Below are 17,490 nucleotides of genomic sequence, written 5' to 3'. Positions count from 1 at the left end.
ACCTCCACTCTAGCCATGCTAGAACATCATCCCACCTGCTGGGACTGCCCCTCCGCCATCTTGTACACTTCTCCTTGCCACAGCCTTCCTCACATCATTCCCCATCATAGACCTTTATATCCAGCAGAAGGAATGTCCACATAACAAATATTTTTGCAGCACTTTACTGGTGTTGTTCAGGAAACGATATTACAGTTACTTCACAAGGATGTACATTCCATCACTTGACATACACAGTCAATCCCATATAGCAGATGGTCCACAGTAGTCTCATGTGCAGCACCTCACAGCCATTTCCCTTCAGTCACTCCTTTGCCCAGGGTCATCAATACTGAAAGGGCTGTGCTCTCTCTAGACACCTCCTTTTTATGTACCTCTCTCCCGGGGACCCTCCAGGGAAGCAGCCTCACACAGGAATCTCCAGCATGGCCTAAAAGGCCTTTTGCATTCTGGCCTAGCCCCCACCTCCATAAGGGACAGAATTTCTACAACTGGCTCCTCCTGCATTTTGGTCCACTCCTCCTGACCTCCAGCCCTTTCCAAGGTCTATGTGGATTGGCTACATTCTCATAGGTATGAGCTGTTTAGCGCCCAAGCTCCAAGACTCTCTGTGTCCCCTCCCCTCCTAGCTTACATGTGGGTACTGACCAGTGGCGGACTGACAACTCATGGGGCCCCCGGGCAATAGGGGATCATGGGGCCCCTGTTTCCTTGCCCAAACTCAAAAAAAGCCTATGAAAAAGGTACCAGGGGCATCTCATAGGGGCCCCCTACCGTGCCCGAGTTTCCAAACAGTCAGTCCGCCCCTGGTGCTGACTCACCAATGACATCATTTAAGGGAAGGCTCTACCTAAAAGCGGCCTAACACCTAGCATCACTACCTGTTGTACCAGACACTATTCTGGTACAGTGCCACCTAGGGGCAAAGTGACTAACTGTACCTGCTTACAAACAGGTCACATAGCATGGCAACTCATCATAAAGCGATGATAAAACCTTGTGTCACGTCAAAATTGTGGGGCATTTTGGTGCATTGGCAGCCCATTGATATCAGTTGCAGAGAAGTGCAATTTGTTCTGCACTCCTGTGACCCATTTTTATCTTAGGTTACAGAGCTGGTCCAGGATCTGAAAAGATCCCGAACATATTGTCAAGATCCATCCAGAAGCCTGGACCGGCACCTGGCTCAGCCTCTCAGCAATCTTCCCAGAGCCTGAGCCAGCCCCTCCTGCCCGCTCCACAGCCTGGCGCTCTAGTGAGCACTGGAGGGGTAAAGCAGAGAGCCAGAGACTGACAGTTATGGCTCTCTGCTCAGAGCGTAGGGGAAAACTGATGTTTGATCGCTCAGTTCTCACTGCAGAGTCGGTAGGGGAAAGATACAGCATCAGATCTATGCTGCAAGAGGTAGACATAGGTCTCACTCTTTCCCTACTTCACTGGAACCTCTCCATACCACTAATGCTGTCCTTGAAAGACAGGTAAACTGTCCCTACACTAGCCTCTCATATAAAAAAGCACCAAAAACCGGGGACATGGACTTAAAAAGACTCTGATTGACCAAGATGGCTGCCAGGGTCACTTGGATCCAGTGAATCCAATTGAATCACTGCTCCAATTGACCATAGAGAAACCCAGTTTCTCTCTACCTCCTCCTCCAGCTGCATTGCCACTCCAGTCAAGCTTCACCTGCAGTGCAGATTGTAGACTGCACCTGCCTACAGGTGGATCCCAATATTATTGTCCGGATCCCTACAGAGTCTAGAATGGGTCTGTAACATCTGGGTTTCTGGGATTCTGGGTTACGTCGCTGGAGAGCACAAGTAAGTGCACTCCTGTGAGCCCCATGAGAAGTATGGCCAATGAACTTTGGCCATACTTCTCTTTTAATGCAATGCATTAACATATGTGTGTTAACTCACTGCAGTAATAGAAATTGGCCCTTACCTTGGGAAGATTCTTCTTTACTTCCTTCCCTGGAGACACAACAGAAAGTGAAAGGAAATCTTTCCAAAGTGAAGGGAAATGGAGAGTTTTGGATTTTCCATCACTTTCTTTCCCAGTGGACAGGATTCTTTCAACTTTGGGGGGTGTCCTGCATGTTATATTAGGCAAGAATTATTTATAGTATGGTGGTTCTGACCCATTATAATCAAATATGAAATAAAATTTTTGTCCCACAGGTCACTTCATTGTGGAAATTGACCCACAAAGTCCAGCTGATAAAGCCAAGCTGAAAGACTTTGACCGCGTTGTGGCTGTTAATGGACAAAGTGTGGAGCAGATGCAACATGAGCAGGTGGTGGAGGCCATCCGGAAGGGAGGGGATAAGACCACGCTGCTGATATCCGACAAGACGGTTGATGATCTGTACTCTAAGGTGAGAGGAAGCAACACCACCACAAGGTAAAACTACACAGATTTTTTTTTTTAACGCAGTGTTCTACCATGAACATACAGTATGAGCATTGCAATGCTCTACAATACAAGTACATTGTACTGCACTGCCAAAGCATGTTGGGTTGCCATTTAAAATTCATGGCACCTCAGTACACTGCATCATGTATCTAAACCAGCCTTTCTCAAACTTTTCATCCCTTGAAGTCACTTCCAGTCTCAGGGAACCCCTGCTAAAAATTTCTATATCTTCAACTCATGATACATTAGTGTGGTATTCAGTGGGAAGAATGCTCCTTACACTTTATGGTCATTAGAAAGATTTAGCCCCTTACAGACATCTAAAAAGACCACCAGTGTTAATGGAAACCCTGGAAACCATAGAACCCTGGTTGAGAAACCTTGGTTTAAACCCAAAACCAAAAATGTGACATATTGCAGCTGACCAGTCCTTAGATGTGGTGGCTGCATTAATTTTTCTTTATGAACTTTGTGTTCTTTATTTATATCTGGTGACTCTGGTGACCATTTAAGACATTTCCAGTCCTAAGATAATGCTTACTTGCCTTTCTCTATTAGAATAACAGAAACAAGATAGGACTACAAAAGCTCAACCCTCTTCTACTGTCCTTAATAGAGAGGGGCCTGGTTCTGAAGTCCTAAAAGAGTAATGTCAACGATATGAGTGGCACAGAGAACAGGAAGGTATTAGAAGAGACCCAATAAGAGAAGTTCATTGATAGGGTTTTACATACAGTGGATCACATCCCTCAAGAGATACAAAGAAACAGAGAGGGTTCGGGTAGTAGGGACCCATATATTGACATCTACTGAGTTCATGACACTTAAAGGACCTTGAAAGTCTGATGGAAGGTCAAAGCTAGACAGAGGCAACCCTAACTAAAGACTGTTTTGCCTTGTGCCAGTAGCGCCCGCATTTTGTGATCTGATCCTTGAGTGAAGTAAACACAGAATGAACAGGGAGTATGGGGAAAAATACTCACATTTTTTTCTTTTTCTGTTTCTATTCAGGCTGGACTTTCTCCATTTGTGTATCTAAAAGAATCTAAGACACCTCCACCGGCAAAGACAGAGACTCCAAAACCAGTGGAAAAACCAAAGCCAACGGAAACTTCATCAACCAAACCAGCTCCTTCTCCAGCACAGCCAGTGGTATCTCCTGCTCTGCAGCCCACTGCCTCCACCCCCTCTCCAGACCCCAAACAAAAGCCCAGGCTCTGCAAAGTGCAGAAAGGGGATAAAGGATTTGGGTTCAACCTGAATGCAATTAAGGACGTACCCGGCCAGTATATCAAACAGGTAAATACAGAGTGACTCTGGAATAAGGGAAAGAAAGCAGAAATGGTTAACTGTTACTTTAAAGGATTGAAAGGTTTACTATAATTGTTGAATGCAAGACCTGGGGTACCCTTGGCCATGAGACGAGAGTCTCATTCATGTGAATGTCCTCTATGGCATCTGGCCATCCTCTGTTAGGAGAATAGTTGATCACATAGGTTAGAAAACTTATCTCAATTGCTATTGTTGCCCCTCCGTAAATTCTCAATTCAGAAGCCTCACCAAATCTGTAAGCTGAGTCTACAGGATCAACCACACACTCAGCAGATGGCTGTAATATTCTCGAGATCACATATGTCAAACACAAGGCCAGTGGGCTGAATCCGGTCCACCAGGCCTTGTCATGTGGCCCTCGCACCCATTTTTGCAGCCGTAATGTGCAGAACTCCATTCCATCAACCTCAGGCTCTCACTCAGCTCCTGCTCCTATTCCCAGATGTCACTTGTAAACACAAAAGCCTTCTGTGTTTACAAGGGACAGCTTTGCTCAGTGGCTCCAGATTTAACAGTTTCCTGCATGCGCTCACAGTGGGGCACGGTGGGGACAGATCTCTGGAGAGAGAGAGAGAGAGCAATCTCCGTGCAAGTCACGCAACCAACACATGAGATACTAGAGCCGGGCCAAGTAGGAGAGAGAGAGTTGCAAGGAAGATTTGGCGGTGGAGGGTTGGTTTTGCAAACCCTGCACTCTGTACACAGCACACTCCTGAACTCTGCAGCCTGTACACAGCACACCCCTGCACTCTGTACACAGCACACTCCTGAACTCTGCAGCCTGTACACAGCACACCCCTGCACTCTGTACACAGCACACTTCTGAACTCTGTAGTCTGTACACAGCACACCCCTGCACTCTGTACACAGCACACTCCTGAACTCTGTAGTCTGTACACAGCACACCCCTGCACTCTGTACACAGCACACTCCTGAACTCTGTAGTCTGTACACAGCACACCCCTGAACTTTGCACTCACATTCCTAAACCCTGCATTCTGTACATAATGCACAACTGAATTCTGCACTATGTACACAGCACACTCCTGAACTCTGCACTCTGTACACAGCACACCTCTGAACTATGCACTCACTTCTAAGCCCTGCATCCTGTACATAATGCACAACTGAATTCTGCACTCGCAGTCCTAAACCCTGCATTCTGTACATAATGCACAACTGAATTCTGCACTCTGTACACAGCACACCACTGAACTCTGCACTCTGTACACAGCACACTCCTGAACTCTGCACTCTGTACACAGGACACCCCTGAATTCTGCACTCTGTACACAGCACACTCCTGAACTCTGCACTCTGTACACAGGACACCCCTGAATTCTGCACTCTGTACACAGCACACTCCTGAACTCTGCAATATGTACACAGCACACCCCAGAACTCTGCACTCTGTACACAGCACACCCCTGAACTATGCACTTACACTCCTAAAGCCTGCATTCTGTACATAATGCACAACTGAATTCTGCACTCTGTACACAGCGCACCCTTGAACTCTGTACTCACACTCCCAGGGGCGGACTGACAACTCATGGGGCCCCCGGACAATAGGGGATCATGGGGCCCCTGTGTCCTTGCCCAAACTCAAAAAAGCCTATGAAAAAGGTACCAGGGGCATCTCATGGGGCCCCCTACTGACCCTGGGCCCTCGGGCAGTGCACGAGTTTCCAAATGGTCAGTCCGCCCCTGCACACTCCTAAACCCTGCATTCTGTACATAATGCTCTCTTGAAGTCTGCACTCTGTACACAGCGCACCCATGAAATCTGCACTCTGTATGTAGCGCACCTCTAAACCCTGCATTCTCTACATAGCTCACCCTAGAAAAAAACGGCTCTTTGGGGGCAACTATACTTAATAAGCCTTCAGAGGGAACCTGGGAGTCTTTCTAAATGCTTGCACAAATGATCAGAAAACTAACTGGGTGGCCAAATGTTCACCTTTGAAACCATCATAGGCAGCTTGTTTTCCTGCTAATTAAAGCCCAAATAAACTTTCAGTTAAAATTCTTCCTAATACATTCCAGGTGCATCAAAACAAAAGGTGCGTCTTATAGTTAATTTTTCTTTAGAAAGCAACCACAGCTGTTCCTTGCCAGCATGCAGTAGAGAAGGACCATTGCTTTCTGTGAAGAAGCAGTGCTCTCTCCGCAGAGGTCTCCTGCTGAGTCAGACCTATAACTCTCCAATCAGCAAAGCTCATGTTCCCTTTTACCTGCGACCCCCCTTCATTATGGAGATTTTTCATCACTTCCTATCCCTGTATGTAAAAAAATGGAGATTTCCATTATTTCTATTGTCTATAGAACAGGAAGGCAAGGCCAGCAACAAAATTACTGTCAGAGGTTCTTGCACTCCCACCCTCCACTAAAAATGTTTTCTTTTGTCGTCTATTTGCTAACAAGAATTGAGGAAAACAAAAATAAAAAATCATACTTATTCAATATATTAAAAATAAAAAAAAAAATAAAATAAAAAAAATATATATATATATATATAAAATATATGTTAAAATTACTTTTTATATGTTAAAAAAAATCTGAAGAATATATTTTAAAAATATATATATTTTTAAAAATCTATTTTTTTTAAATATATTCTTCAGATTTTGTTTAACATATAAAAAAGTCATTTTAACATATATTTTATATATGTTAAAAAAATCTGAAGAATATATTAAAAAAAATAGATTTTTAAAAATATATATATATTTTAAATATATTCTTCAGATTTTTTTTTAACATATAAAAAGTCATTTTAACATATATTTTTACATATATTTGTAAATGCATTCCAAAAATGTAGATTTGTATTTTTAAAGACATACAGTATATTTAAAATGTATTTTTAAAAATATTTTTAATATATTTGGTAATAAAAATGCATTTCAACAAGCAATATATATATATATATATATATATATTCATTTATTTATTTTTTTTAATATATTGAATATGCCCAAAATTGTAGCATTTCAAATATATGGTGATATATTTGGGTAGAATATTTTAAAAATATATTTCAAAAATATTTTTCTTCCATATGGGTAAGAAAAACTGAATCCCTCCCCATTCTATCCAGAACAAAATAAAACAATGTGGTTGTGATTTTATATATGTTAAAAAAATCTGAAGAATATATTTAACAAAAATTGATTTTTAAAAATATATATTTTAAATATATTCATCAGATTTTTTTTAACATATAAAAAGTCATTTTAACATATATTTTTACATATATTTGTAAATGCATTCCAAAAATGTAGATTTGTATTTTTAAAGACATACAGTATATTTGAAATGTATTTTTAAAAATATTTTTCATATATTTGGTAATAAAAATGCATTTCATCAAGCAGTATATATATATATATATTTTTAAATATATTGAATATGGCCAAAATTGTAGCATTTCAAATATATGGTGATATTTGGGTAGAATATTTTTAAAATATATTTCAAATATATTTTTCTTCCATATGGGTAAGAAAAACTCAAATCCCTCCCCATTCTATCCAGAACAAAATAAAACAATGTGGTTGGACCTATATTTAACTGGTTGGACTTTTTGATCAATTTAACCCTTGACTTTGGTAGGTGGTGGCAGGTGGCCCAGCAGACAAGGCAGGGATTAAAGAAGATGACGTGTTGGTGGAAGTGAATGGCGTCAACATAGAGAAGGAAAGCTATGATGATGTCATAGCGAGAGTCAAAAATGCAGGAGGGTCCGTTACACTTCTGGTGGTTTCCAAAGAAGGCAGCGAATACTACAAATCCCAGAAGATCCAGATTACAGCATCCATGGCAGACCCACTGCCCGAAAATAAAAACACACCTAACGACAAAAATAAAAACACAGCCGATGACAAAAATAAAAACACAGCTGATGACAAAAATAAAAACACAGCTGATGACAAAAATAAAAACACACCTGATGACAAAAATAAAAACACAGCTGATGACAAAAATAAAAACACAGCTGATGACAAAAATAAAAACACAGCTGACGACAAAAAAAACCCCACACCAGATGACAAAAATAAAAACACACCTGACGAAAAAAATAAAAACACACCTGACGACAGCCAAAAGACACCTCCTAGCAAAGCAAGATCAGCTCCTGAGCCTATTGAACTGGTAAGCCAATTCCTTCCTAAGGCTGTATTCACATCTGAGCATCATATTTTTAAAAAATTTTCAGGCGTTTGTATGTGCATTTTTTTAGCTTTTGGTAAAGCATTTTTAAAGCGTTTTTGAGCTTTGGCATTTTTTTATTAGCCAATAGAGAAAAATATAATCTGTTTCATCATTTGTTGCTATGTTTTTCAGCTCTTTCTTCTGATTTTATTTACAATTGTTATTATTATTATTTATAATTTTTTTTTTTTACTTTTTTGCAAGGTGTTAAGGGTTAAAGGGTTTGGTTAGCGGTTAATATATTTATTTATTTTATTAATTATTTATTTACTTTTTATTTTGTTACGTTAGGGGTTAGGATTAGGGGTTAATATTAAAGTTAGGGGTTAGGTTTAGGGCTAAGGGTTAATATTAGGGCTAAGGGTCAGGGGTTGGGGTTAGGGTTATTTTATTTATTTGTATTATTTATTTTATTTATTTAGTGTTTATTTATGTGTGTTATTATTTATATATTTTATTAAATAATGAATTGTTATTATTTATTTCTATTTAAAGTGTTACTAAACCCACAAGAGTAAAATCAGTCTGTAGATGCAGTAAAGCATTCTTGGTATACTCACTGTGGAACCTAAGGGGTTATCCTCTGCATTGTGTAAACAGGATGTTTGATCCTGACTTCTGTGAACCTCCCCTTCTTCTAGCTCCCCCTTCTTATCTCCTGATAAGGCATATGGTTTGGAGTCACTCTGCACAAGCTCAATTTGGTGTGTATTGCTAGAGAGGTTTTTTTTTTTGCTTGGGAGAGGGCCTGTGATCAGCACAAGGCCAAGGCCAATCAGCACTGTCCAGACAGAGGTCAGGGGTCCTGCATCTTCCTAGAGCAGAATGGAAACGCATACTACAAGTTTTAACATGTGCTCTGCTGGACACTGATAGAAGTCACAAGACTGCTATATACTGCTGATAAGAAAAGGTATTTAGCAGTTTATATATGCTTAAATAATTGCATTTCCATATTGTGTGTACTGTGGGAGACCAGATATAGTGAATGCAGGGTCCGCTAAGACCAGATATAGTGAATGCAGGGTCCGGGGAGACCAGATATAGTGAATGCAGGGTCCGGGGAGACCTGATATAGTGAATGCAGGGTCCTGGGAGACCAGATATAGTGAATGCAGGGCCCGGGGAGACCAGATATAGTGAATGCAGGGTCCGGTGGAAACTAGATATAGTGAATGCAGGGTCCGGGGAGACCAGATATAGTGAATGCAGGGCCCGGGGAGACTAGATATAGTGAATGCAGGGTCCGGGGAGACCAGATATAGTGAATGCAGGGTCCGGGGTTTAGGAACACTTTTTTTTACTGCATTTGAGCAGAAAATCGCTCACAAATGCATGAAAAATGTGCTAAAAATGCTCAAATCAAGCGATTCCATGGAACAAAAAAAATACTTCCAAAATGCACCAATCTGCCGATTCTGAATCCTTTGAATGCACCAACAGGTAGTAGATGACTACCATCTATTCTGACCAATAGGGAACCAATTTATATATATTACAAAGAGATTGTACAATCTACTATAATTCACCATAAGTGTGTAACACAATGGTCGCCTTAACATGGTCAGCCATAATTTGATGTTTTTCAAATTAATATTGACTCCCAGTACTTTCTGTCCACGGAGAACCGCAAATGTTCTATTCCCTGCAAATCCGCACAAACATATTCAGAAGAATTAGGTTCACACTAGCCTGCACACTAAAATGGAATGATCCGATCGATGCTGCATCCACCTAGGTGAGTATAAATGTTTTTTTTTTCAAAGTCCAAACTTCTCTTTTAAAGCGGTATTAAACCCAAAAACAAAACTGTATTATATTGCAGCTTACTAATCATTAGCTTTCCTCCTCTGTTTTCACCTGGTCATATGGACAGTAACACACCTCCTCTGTTAGTGAGACACCACTCTGGAGGAATGAGCCAGGACAAAGCAGACCACACCATTGTCAGTCTAGGGGAGGGGAGGGGAGTGTTAAATGTGTTAGCAGATTTGAATACAAATAATAAATTGAGGCACATTGGCAGTACAGCGGTTAAGTGGTTAGCACTTCTGCTTAGCAGCACTGGGGTTGTTCCTTTGAATCCCAAGCACAGCACTACCTGACTGGAGTTTGTATGTTCTCTAGTATATGAATGTGAGTTAGGGACCTTAGATTGTACGCTCATTGAGGGCAGGGACTGATGTGAATGTACAATATATGTAAAGCACTGCATAAATTGATGGTTCTATTGATGTACCTGTAATGAATAAAATTGAATACAAACTCCAGACACTTTATAATCAGTTACAGCAACAGTTTTTGCTTTTTGGATAAAGGTTTTACATGAATAAATAAAAGCTGATCGTTTTAAGCACCCCTGCCAGTGGTAAGTGGATGGTCTCATCCATGTAAGCTGATACATTCTGCTGGAGAGCTAGAGCTTCTGAAAAACAATAGACTTGCTGGCTGCAGAGGAAAATAGAAGGAAGAAAGCCTAAAAGAGAAAACAAATGCAGCTGTGACATGTAAGAATTGGAAAAAGTGCAATATAATAAATGTTTGCTTTTGGGTTTAATCAGGGCTGTCTTAATGCATGGGCGCTGCCCAGGGGCCCCAGGTGCATGAGGGCCCCATGATAATCTTGCATTACATCACACTTGCCAACTGTCCTGGATTTGTCGGGAAAGCACGCTTTTTACAAAGCTGTCCCGGGATGGCCCAGGCAGCGTCCCAGAACCTGTACTGTGCCCTCCTGATCCCAGTATTGTGCCCTTCTGACTCCCTCTGTACTGTGCCCTTCTGCCCCCCCCCCGTACTGTGCCCTCCTGATCCCAGTATTGTGCCCTCCTGATCCCCCGTACTGTGCCCTCCTGACTCCCCCTGTACTGTGCCCTCCTGATCCCAGTATTGTGCCCTCCTGACTCCCCCTGTACTGTGCCCTCCTGATCCCAGTATTGTGCCCTTCTGACTCCCTCTGTACTGTGCCCTCCAGACTCCCCCTGTGCTGTGCCCTCCTGATCCCAGTATTGTGCCCTTCTGACTCCCTCTGTACTGTGCCCTCCAGACTCCCCCTGTGCTGTGCCCTTCTGACCAAAGTATTATGCCCTTCCGTCCCCCCTGTACTGTGTCCTCCTGACTCCCCCTGTACTGTGCCCTCCTGATCACAGTATTGTGCCCTCCTGACTCCCCCTTTACTGTGCCCTTCTGACTCCCTTTGTGCTGTGCCCTCCTGGCCCCAGTATTATGCCCTCCTGACTCCCCCTGTACTGTTCCCTTCTGTCCCCCCTGATGCCAGTATTATGCACTCCTGACTCCCCCTGTACTGTGCCCTTCTGTCCCCATTTCCCCCCTCCCCCCATACTGTGCCCTTTGTGCTAATTTATGGCATGTTTTCTTATAGTTTGAAAGTAATTTTATTGAAAGTACTAATAAATATATGTTTAATTCTATCAACTCTTTGTAGTGAAGGAAATAAGTATTTGATCCCCGGCTGATTTTGAATGTTTGCCCACTCACAAAGAAATGATCAGTCTAAAAATCGAATGTTCGGTGTATTGTAACACTGAGAGACAGAATAGCAACAAAAAAATCAAAAGAAATGCACGTCTAACAAATGATGACTGATCTGCATGTTCATGAGGGAAATAAGTATTTGATCCCCTTCACAAAACATGACTTAGTACTTGGTGGCAAATCCCTTGTTGGCAATTACAGAGGTCAGACGTTTCCTGTAGTTGGCCACCTGGTTTGGACACATCTCAGGAGGGATTTTGGCCCACTCCTCTTGGCAGATCCTCTCCAAGTCATTAAGGTTTGGTGGCTGACATTTGGCAACTTGAACTTTCAGCTCCCTCCACAGATTTTCAATCGGATAAAGATCTGGAGACTGGCTAGGCCACTCAAAGGACCTTAATGTGCTTCTTCCTGAGCCACTCCTTTGTTGCCTTGGCCGTGTGTTTTGGGTCATTGTCATGCTGGAACACCCATCCACCACCCATTTTCAATGCCCTGGCTGAGGGAAGAAGGTTCTCACCCAAGATTTGACTGTACATTGCCCCGTCCTTCGTCCCTTTGATGCGGTGCAGTTGTCCTGTCCCCATAGCAGAAAAACACCCCCAAAGCAGAATGTTTCCACCACCATGTTTGACAGTTGGGATGATGTTCTTGGGGTCATAGGCAGCATTCCTCCTCCTCCAAACACGGCGAGTTGAGTTGATGCCAAAGAGCTCGATTTTGGTCTCATCTGACCACAACACTTTCAACCAGTCCTCCTCTGCATCATTCAGATGTTCAGTGGCAAACTTCAGACGGGCCTGGGCATGTGCTTTCTTGAATAGAGGGACCTTGCGGGCACTGCAGGATTTGAATCCTTGTCGGCGTAGTGTGTTACCAATTGTTTTCTTGGTGACGGTGGTTCCAGCTGCCTGGAGATCATTGACAAGATCCTCACGTGTAGTTCTGGGATGATTCCTCACTGTTCTCATGATCATTGACACTCCACGAGGTGAGATCTTGCATGGTGCACCAGACCTAGGGAGACTGACAGTTTTGCATTTGACTTTTGCGAATGATTGCACCAACTGTTGTCACCTTCTCACCAAGCTGCTTGGCGATAGTTTGGTAGCCCAGTCCAGCCTTGTGTAAGTCTACAATCTTGTCCCTGCCATCCTTGGACAGCTCTTTGGTCTTTGCCATGGTGGAGAGTTTGGAATCTGATTGTTTGATTGCTCCTGTGGACAGGTGTCTTTTATACAGGTAACAAAATGAGATTAGCAGCACTCCCTTTAAGAGACTGCTTCTAATCTCCGCTTGTTACCTGTATGAAAGACACTTGGTAGCCAGAAATCCTGCTGAATGATAGGGGATCAAATACTTATTTCCCTCATGAACATGCAAATCAGTGCATCATTTGTTAGACATGCATTTCTGCTGAATTTTTGATTGTTATTCTGTCTCTCAGTGTTACAATACACAGAACATTCAATTTTTAGACTGATCATTTCTTTGTGAGTGAGCAAACATTCAAAATCAGCAGGGGAGCAAATACTTCACTGTATACTTTTATTCTTGAGAGTAGGAGCGTAAATTGTAACAAGCTGGTAGGGGCCCCAGTGCATTTGTTTGTCCAGGGGCCCATGATGCCATTAAATTGGCCCTGGGTTTACTACTGCTTTAACCAGCTATGCACAATCCCTATTAACTATTAACCTCAAATAACTGTGTTCTCACCTTCTACAGGGCAATCCGGCAAAGGAAGAGGTGAAACCAGAACCAAAGGACGATGATGACACAGCTCTGTAAGCTGAGGGACCCACCATCACACTTTCGCCAAGTTTCCGACAGACACATGGATTCAATTATAAAGACTGGAAATGGGATGAAACAATTCAGCCAATCCCATTCTGTGGAAATTGTGATACTCTTGTTATAATTTAACTGGACCCTGCCATGAAACCAAACACCTGTCCGATTAGGCTCTGACAGAGGCACCCGTTCACTACCTGCTAGCCCCAGGATTCAGGAAGGTGTAACATCTCTGGCACAAAAGTAGCATGAAGTACGATGGGAGTTTGAAAAGGAATGCTTCCATCAAAGCCTAATCTCACAGGTATTGCACTTTGTGACCAATTCCCTTTCTTCCTGGAGTTTGCAGGTTACTGATTATCTACTAACTGTGAAATGAGATGATTGTGTGATAATTAACTCCACACTCTTCATTCCTAGGTAGACCTGCAATAAAATATTTAACTTTATGGCTTGTTTACATCCTTGAGTCTGCCATGAGCTTCAACCCAGGTTGTCTTATCAATCACTTATCAGTCCATTAGGGAAATTGATGGAGCTGTATAAAGTGCAATTCCTGGGCATAGCGCCATTTGTCATCCATGTTTCTGAATTATATGATGGTATGTACAAATGACAAATTCAACAGTTATTCAGTCTCCTTGTATCTGCTGGAAGATGGCTGGAAAATTCCACCAAAAAGTAGATGTTTTAATTATTAATAATATTAATGAACTCATAATAATGTTTTAGGCATTGCTGTTCTAATGATTGCTCCAAGAGCTGCTTAGCTTTTGCCAAGGTGCAATAAGTGAACAACTCTTCAACAAATTACTTCCTGAAGAGCACTGTCAATGCCAGGAAAGGAACACCAATGGTATTCAAATATGGTATGGTATTCAAAGCCAGCTGAACTCCAGGCAAACAGATTAAATACATACAGGGGTTGGACAAAAAAATGGAAACACTGCATGAAGGTGTGAAAGTGACCACAGGTTTTACATTGAAAGTGTATCATTTTACCCCTGTACAAATCATTAGTAAGACCTCATCTGGAATATGCAGTTCAGTTTTGGGCACCAATTCACAAAAAGAACATTGGGGAACTGGAGAAAGTACAGAGAAGGGCAACTAAACGTCCGCTTTCAATGCAATGTCGTCACTTTCATACCTGAAAATCATGCAGTGTTTCCATTTTTTTGTCCAACCCCTGTATGTATTTAATCTGTTTGCCTGGAGTTCAGCTGGCTTTGAGTACCATATTATGTTGGTGTTCCTTTCCTGGCATTGACAGTGCTCTTCAGGAAGTAACTTGATGAAGAGTTGTTCACCTATTGCGCCTTGGCAAAAGCTAAGCAGCTCTTGGAGCAATCATTAGAACAGCAATGCCTAAAACATTATTATGAGTTCATTAATATTATTAATATTTAAAACATCTACTTTTTGGTGGAATTTTCCAGCCATCTTCCAGCAGATACAAGGAGACTGAATAACTTTTGAATTTGTCATTTGCACATTCAGTCTCCTTGTATCTGGAAGATGGCTGGAAAATTCCACCAAAAAGTAGATGTTTTAATTATTAATTATATTAATGAACTCATAATGTTTTAGGCATTGCTGTTCTAATGATTGCTCCAAGAGCTGCTTAGCTTTTGCCAAGGCGCAATATGTGAACAACTCTTCAAGAAATTACTTCCTGAAGAGCACTGTCAATGCCAGGAAAGGAACACCAACATAATATGGTACTCAAAGCCAGCTGAACTCCAGGCAAACAGATTAAATACATACAGGGGTTGGACAAAAAAAAATGGAAACACTACATGATTTTCAGGTGTGAAAGTGACGACATTGCATTGAAAGCGGACGTTTAGTTGCCCTTCTCTGTACTTTCTCCAGTTCCCCAATGTTCTTTTTGTGAATTGGTGCCCAAAACTGAACTGCATATTCCAGATGAGGTCTTACTAATGATTTGTACAGGGGTAAAATGATACACTTTCAATGTAAAACCTGTGGTCACTTTCACACCTTCATGCAGTGTTTCTATTTTTTTGTCTAAACCCTGTAGTTTGGGATGGAATCCTGTTTTGGAGTGTGTCTGCAAAATAAACTGTTCACTTTAATCTAGCCATCCCCAGTAGCATGTACCTACCTCCCTTTTGCTCCCCTTCCTCTCTATGCAGGTGCTGGGAGTAGAAGACTTATGTAAGGTATGAATTACTAAAGTTGTAGCTAACCCAAGGCTATGAACCGCCTTGTGTGACGTGTGTGTGCTGATTGGCTCAGCACTATCACATGGGGTTAGTCACATGGTCCTCAAAACGGAGAGGTACCAGGTATTTCCTCCTAGTGCTAAAGGGAGCAGTGGAGGAGTGAAGGGTAGGTAACAGGGGCGGACTGACCATTTAGAAACTCGGGCACTGCCCAAGGGCCCGGGGTCAGTAAGGGGCCCCATGAGATGCCCCTGGTACCTTTTTCATAGGTTTTTTTGAGTTTGGGCAAGGACACAGGGGCCCCGTGATCCCCTATTGCCCGGGGGCCCCATGAGTTGTCAGTCCGCCCCTGGTAGGTAAGTATATGGTGCTTTAAACTGTTAATACTGGTTTTTGGGTGACTACACTTGCCATGCAGAGTTCCATGGAGTCCCATTGAAGTCATCCTTGACAGGAACCACAGCCAGACCTCCCAACTCTGCGTGTGTGCACTGACATGCACATATATGTTTGAAGCCCATGACATCAAGCCACTCTCCTCAACCTCCTTCAAGGCAGCTGAATGATAGCAGCTGCTGAGACTTTATGAATGTCTATAAGGGAGGCATACATAATCTTTGTTTAGACAGTCCTAGGCAGTGGTAGATTTATAAGGGGGCAAAAGGGGCAAATGACTTGGCCCCCACATTTATACAAAAATTATATAAAACACTAAAAATTATATAAAATAATACAAAAATAATATAAAATGTATAATAAAAAATATACTTTCTTTTATTAAATGTATATTGGGAAGTGATATTTTTTTCAGCCATCGTCAGTAAAAGTTTTTACTCTGGACTCATAGATTGTATCGTTTTTAAAAAATGAATTTTGTCTGTTCAAACCAACCACACAGAGCGCTATGACTGCGTGCATATGTGCACACGTGACCTCAGAAAGAGTGTGTCATGCTTTTTAGCCACTTCAATACTGGGCCCTTTTTTTCTCCCCATTTTTATCATTTGGTTCACACAAATAGAGTTTTCTTTTGGTGGTATTTGATCACCTCTGGGTTTATTATCTTTTGCTAAATAGACAAAAAAAAAGACTGAAAAGTTTGAAAAAAATGCATTTTTCTTCATGTCAGTTATAAAATTTTGCAAATAAATACCCTTTCTTCATAAATTTAGGTTAAAATATATTCTGATAGATTTCTTTGGTGAAAATAACCCAAATCAGTGTATATTATTTAGTCTGCAGGAAAGTTATACTATGGTATATATATCTGACATTCGATCAATCCTGATGTACTGATGGCCTATCTCGTTTCATGAGGCCCACAAATGGCAGGACAGTGCAGATATCCCCCAAATGACCCCTTTTTGGAAAGCAGACAGTCTGAGGTATTTAGTAAGAGGCATGGCAAAGTTGTCATTTTTTATCATAACTTTGTGGAAAAGGAAGAAAAGTATGAAAAAAAAATTCACATTTTGTCTAACATACCACCACCAGTACAGTACAGCATCATCATATAATTGGTGTGGAGGTGATCAGGGACACTGACTGGTAACAGTATGAAAAAAAACATTTTTTTTTGTTTCAAATTTGATTTTTTTTATTACGTTTTTCTTTTTTTTATGATTTTTTTTCATAACACACTGTGACCAGAGTAATATAATGTTACCATAGTAACATTGTACTACTCTGGGGAGGTGATCAGAATTTTTATTTTTTTTTACACATTATGATTACTTATAGCAATGAATGTCATTGCTATAAACAAGCATTTCACTGAATGAAATCAATTCATTCAGTTTCTTCCAAATGCAGCCACAGCCTGAGTAACAAAGCCTGTCCCCTAAAAGCATGCTGCAGGAAAGTAGACTTTGCTATCTGTGTGGAAGCAGTGGTCTGTCTGCAGAGGTCAGGGCAAGAGTTCTCTCCAATCAGCAGGGAGTATGAACTTTGCTGAAACCTTTAGGTCGGACTTGCAGAGAGGGGCATGTCATACCTTTAGAGCAGGGGTGGGCAACTGTAGCCCTCCAGCTGTTGTAGAACTACAAGTCCCATG

The 17,490-nt window shown here is 41.6% G+C and overlaps 1 protein-coding gene across 1 annotated transcript in view; it reads left to right on the top strand.

Moving 5' to 3' along the window:
* PDZK1 (PDZ domain containing 1) overlaps positions 1 to 13,697 on the top strand; it is a 65,600-nt gene extending 51,903 nt beyond the window's left edge. The window contains exons 6-9 of the mRNA XM_089691920.1: positions 2,181 to 2,377; positions 3,427 to 3,714; positions 7,363 to 7,902; positions 13,183 to 13,697. Of these exons, the coding sequence (XP_089548046.1) occupies positions 2,181 to 2,377; positions 3,427 to 3,714; positions 7,363 to 7,902; positions 13,183 to 13,245 (1,088 nt within the window). The 3' untranslated portion in view covers positions 13,246 to 13,697. The remainder of the gene's footprint in view (positions 1 to 2,180; positions 2,378 to 3,426; positions 3,715 to 7,362; positions 7,903 to 13,182) is intronic.
* Positions 13,698 to 17,490: the final 3,793 nt, after the last annotated feature.

Source organism: Staurois parvus, unplaced genomic scaffold, assembly GCF_062004578.1.
Source record: "Staurois parvus isolate SC_StPar_1 unplaced genomic scaffold, SC_StPar_1.0 ptg000574l, whole genome shotgun sequence".
Taxonomy (NCBI): Eukaryota; Metazoa; Chordata; class Amphibia; order Anura; family Ranidae; genus Staurois; species Staurois parvus.
Note: the sequence above shows the minus strand (reverse complement) of the source record. Positions and strands in the feature narration are given on the sequence as shown.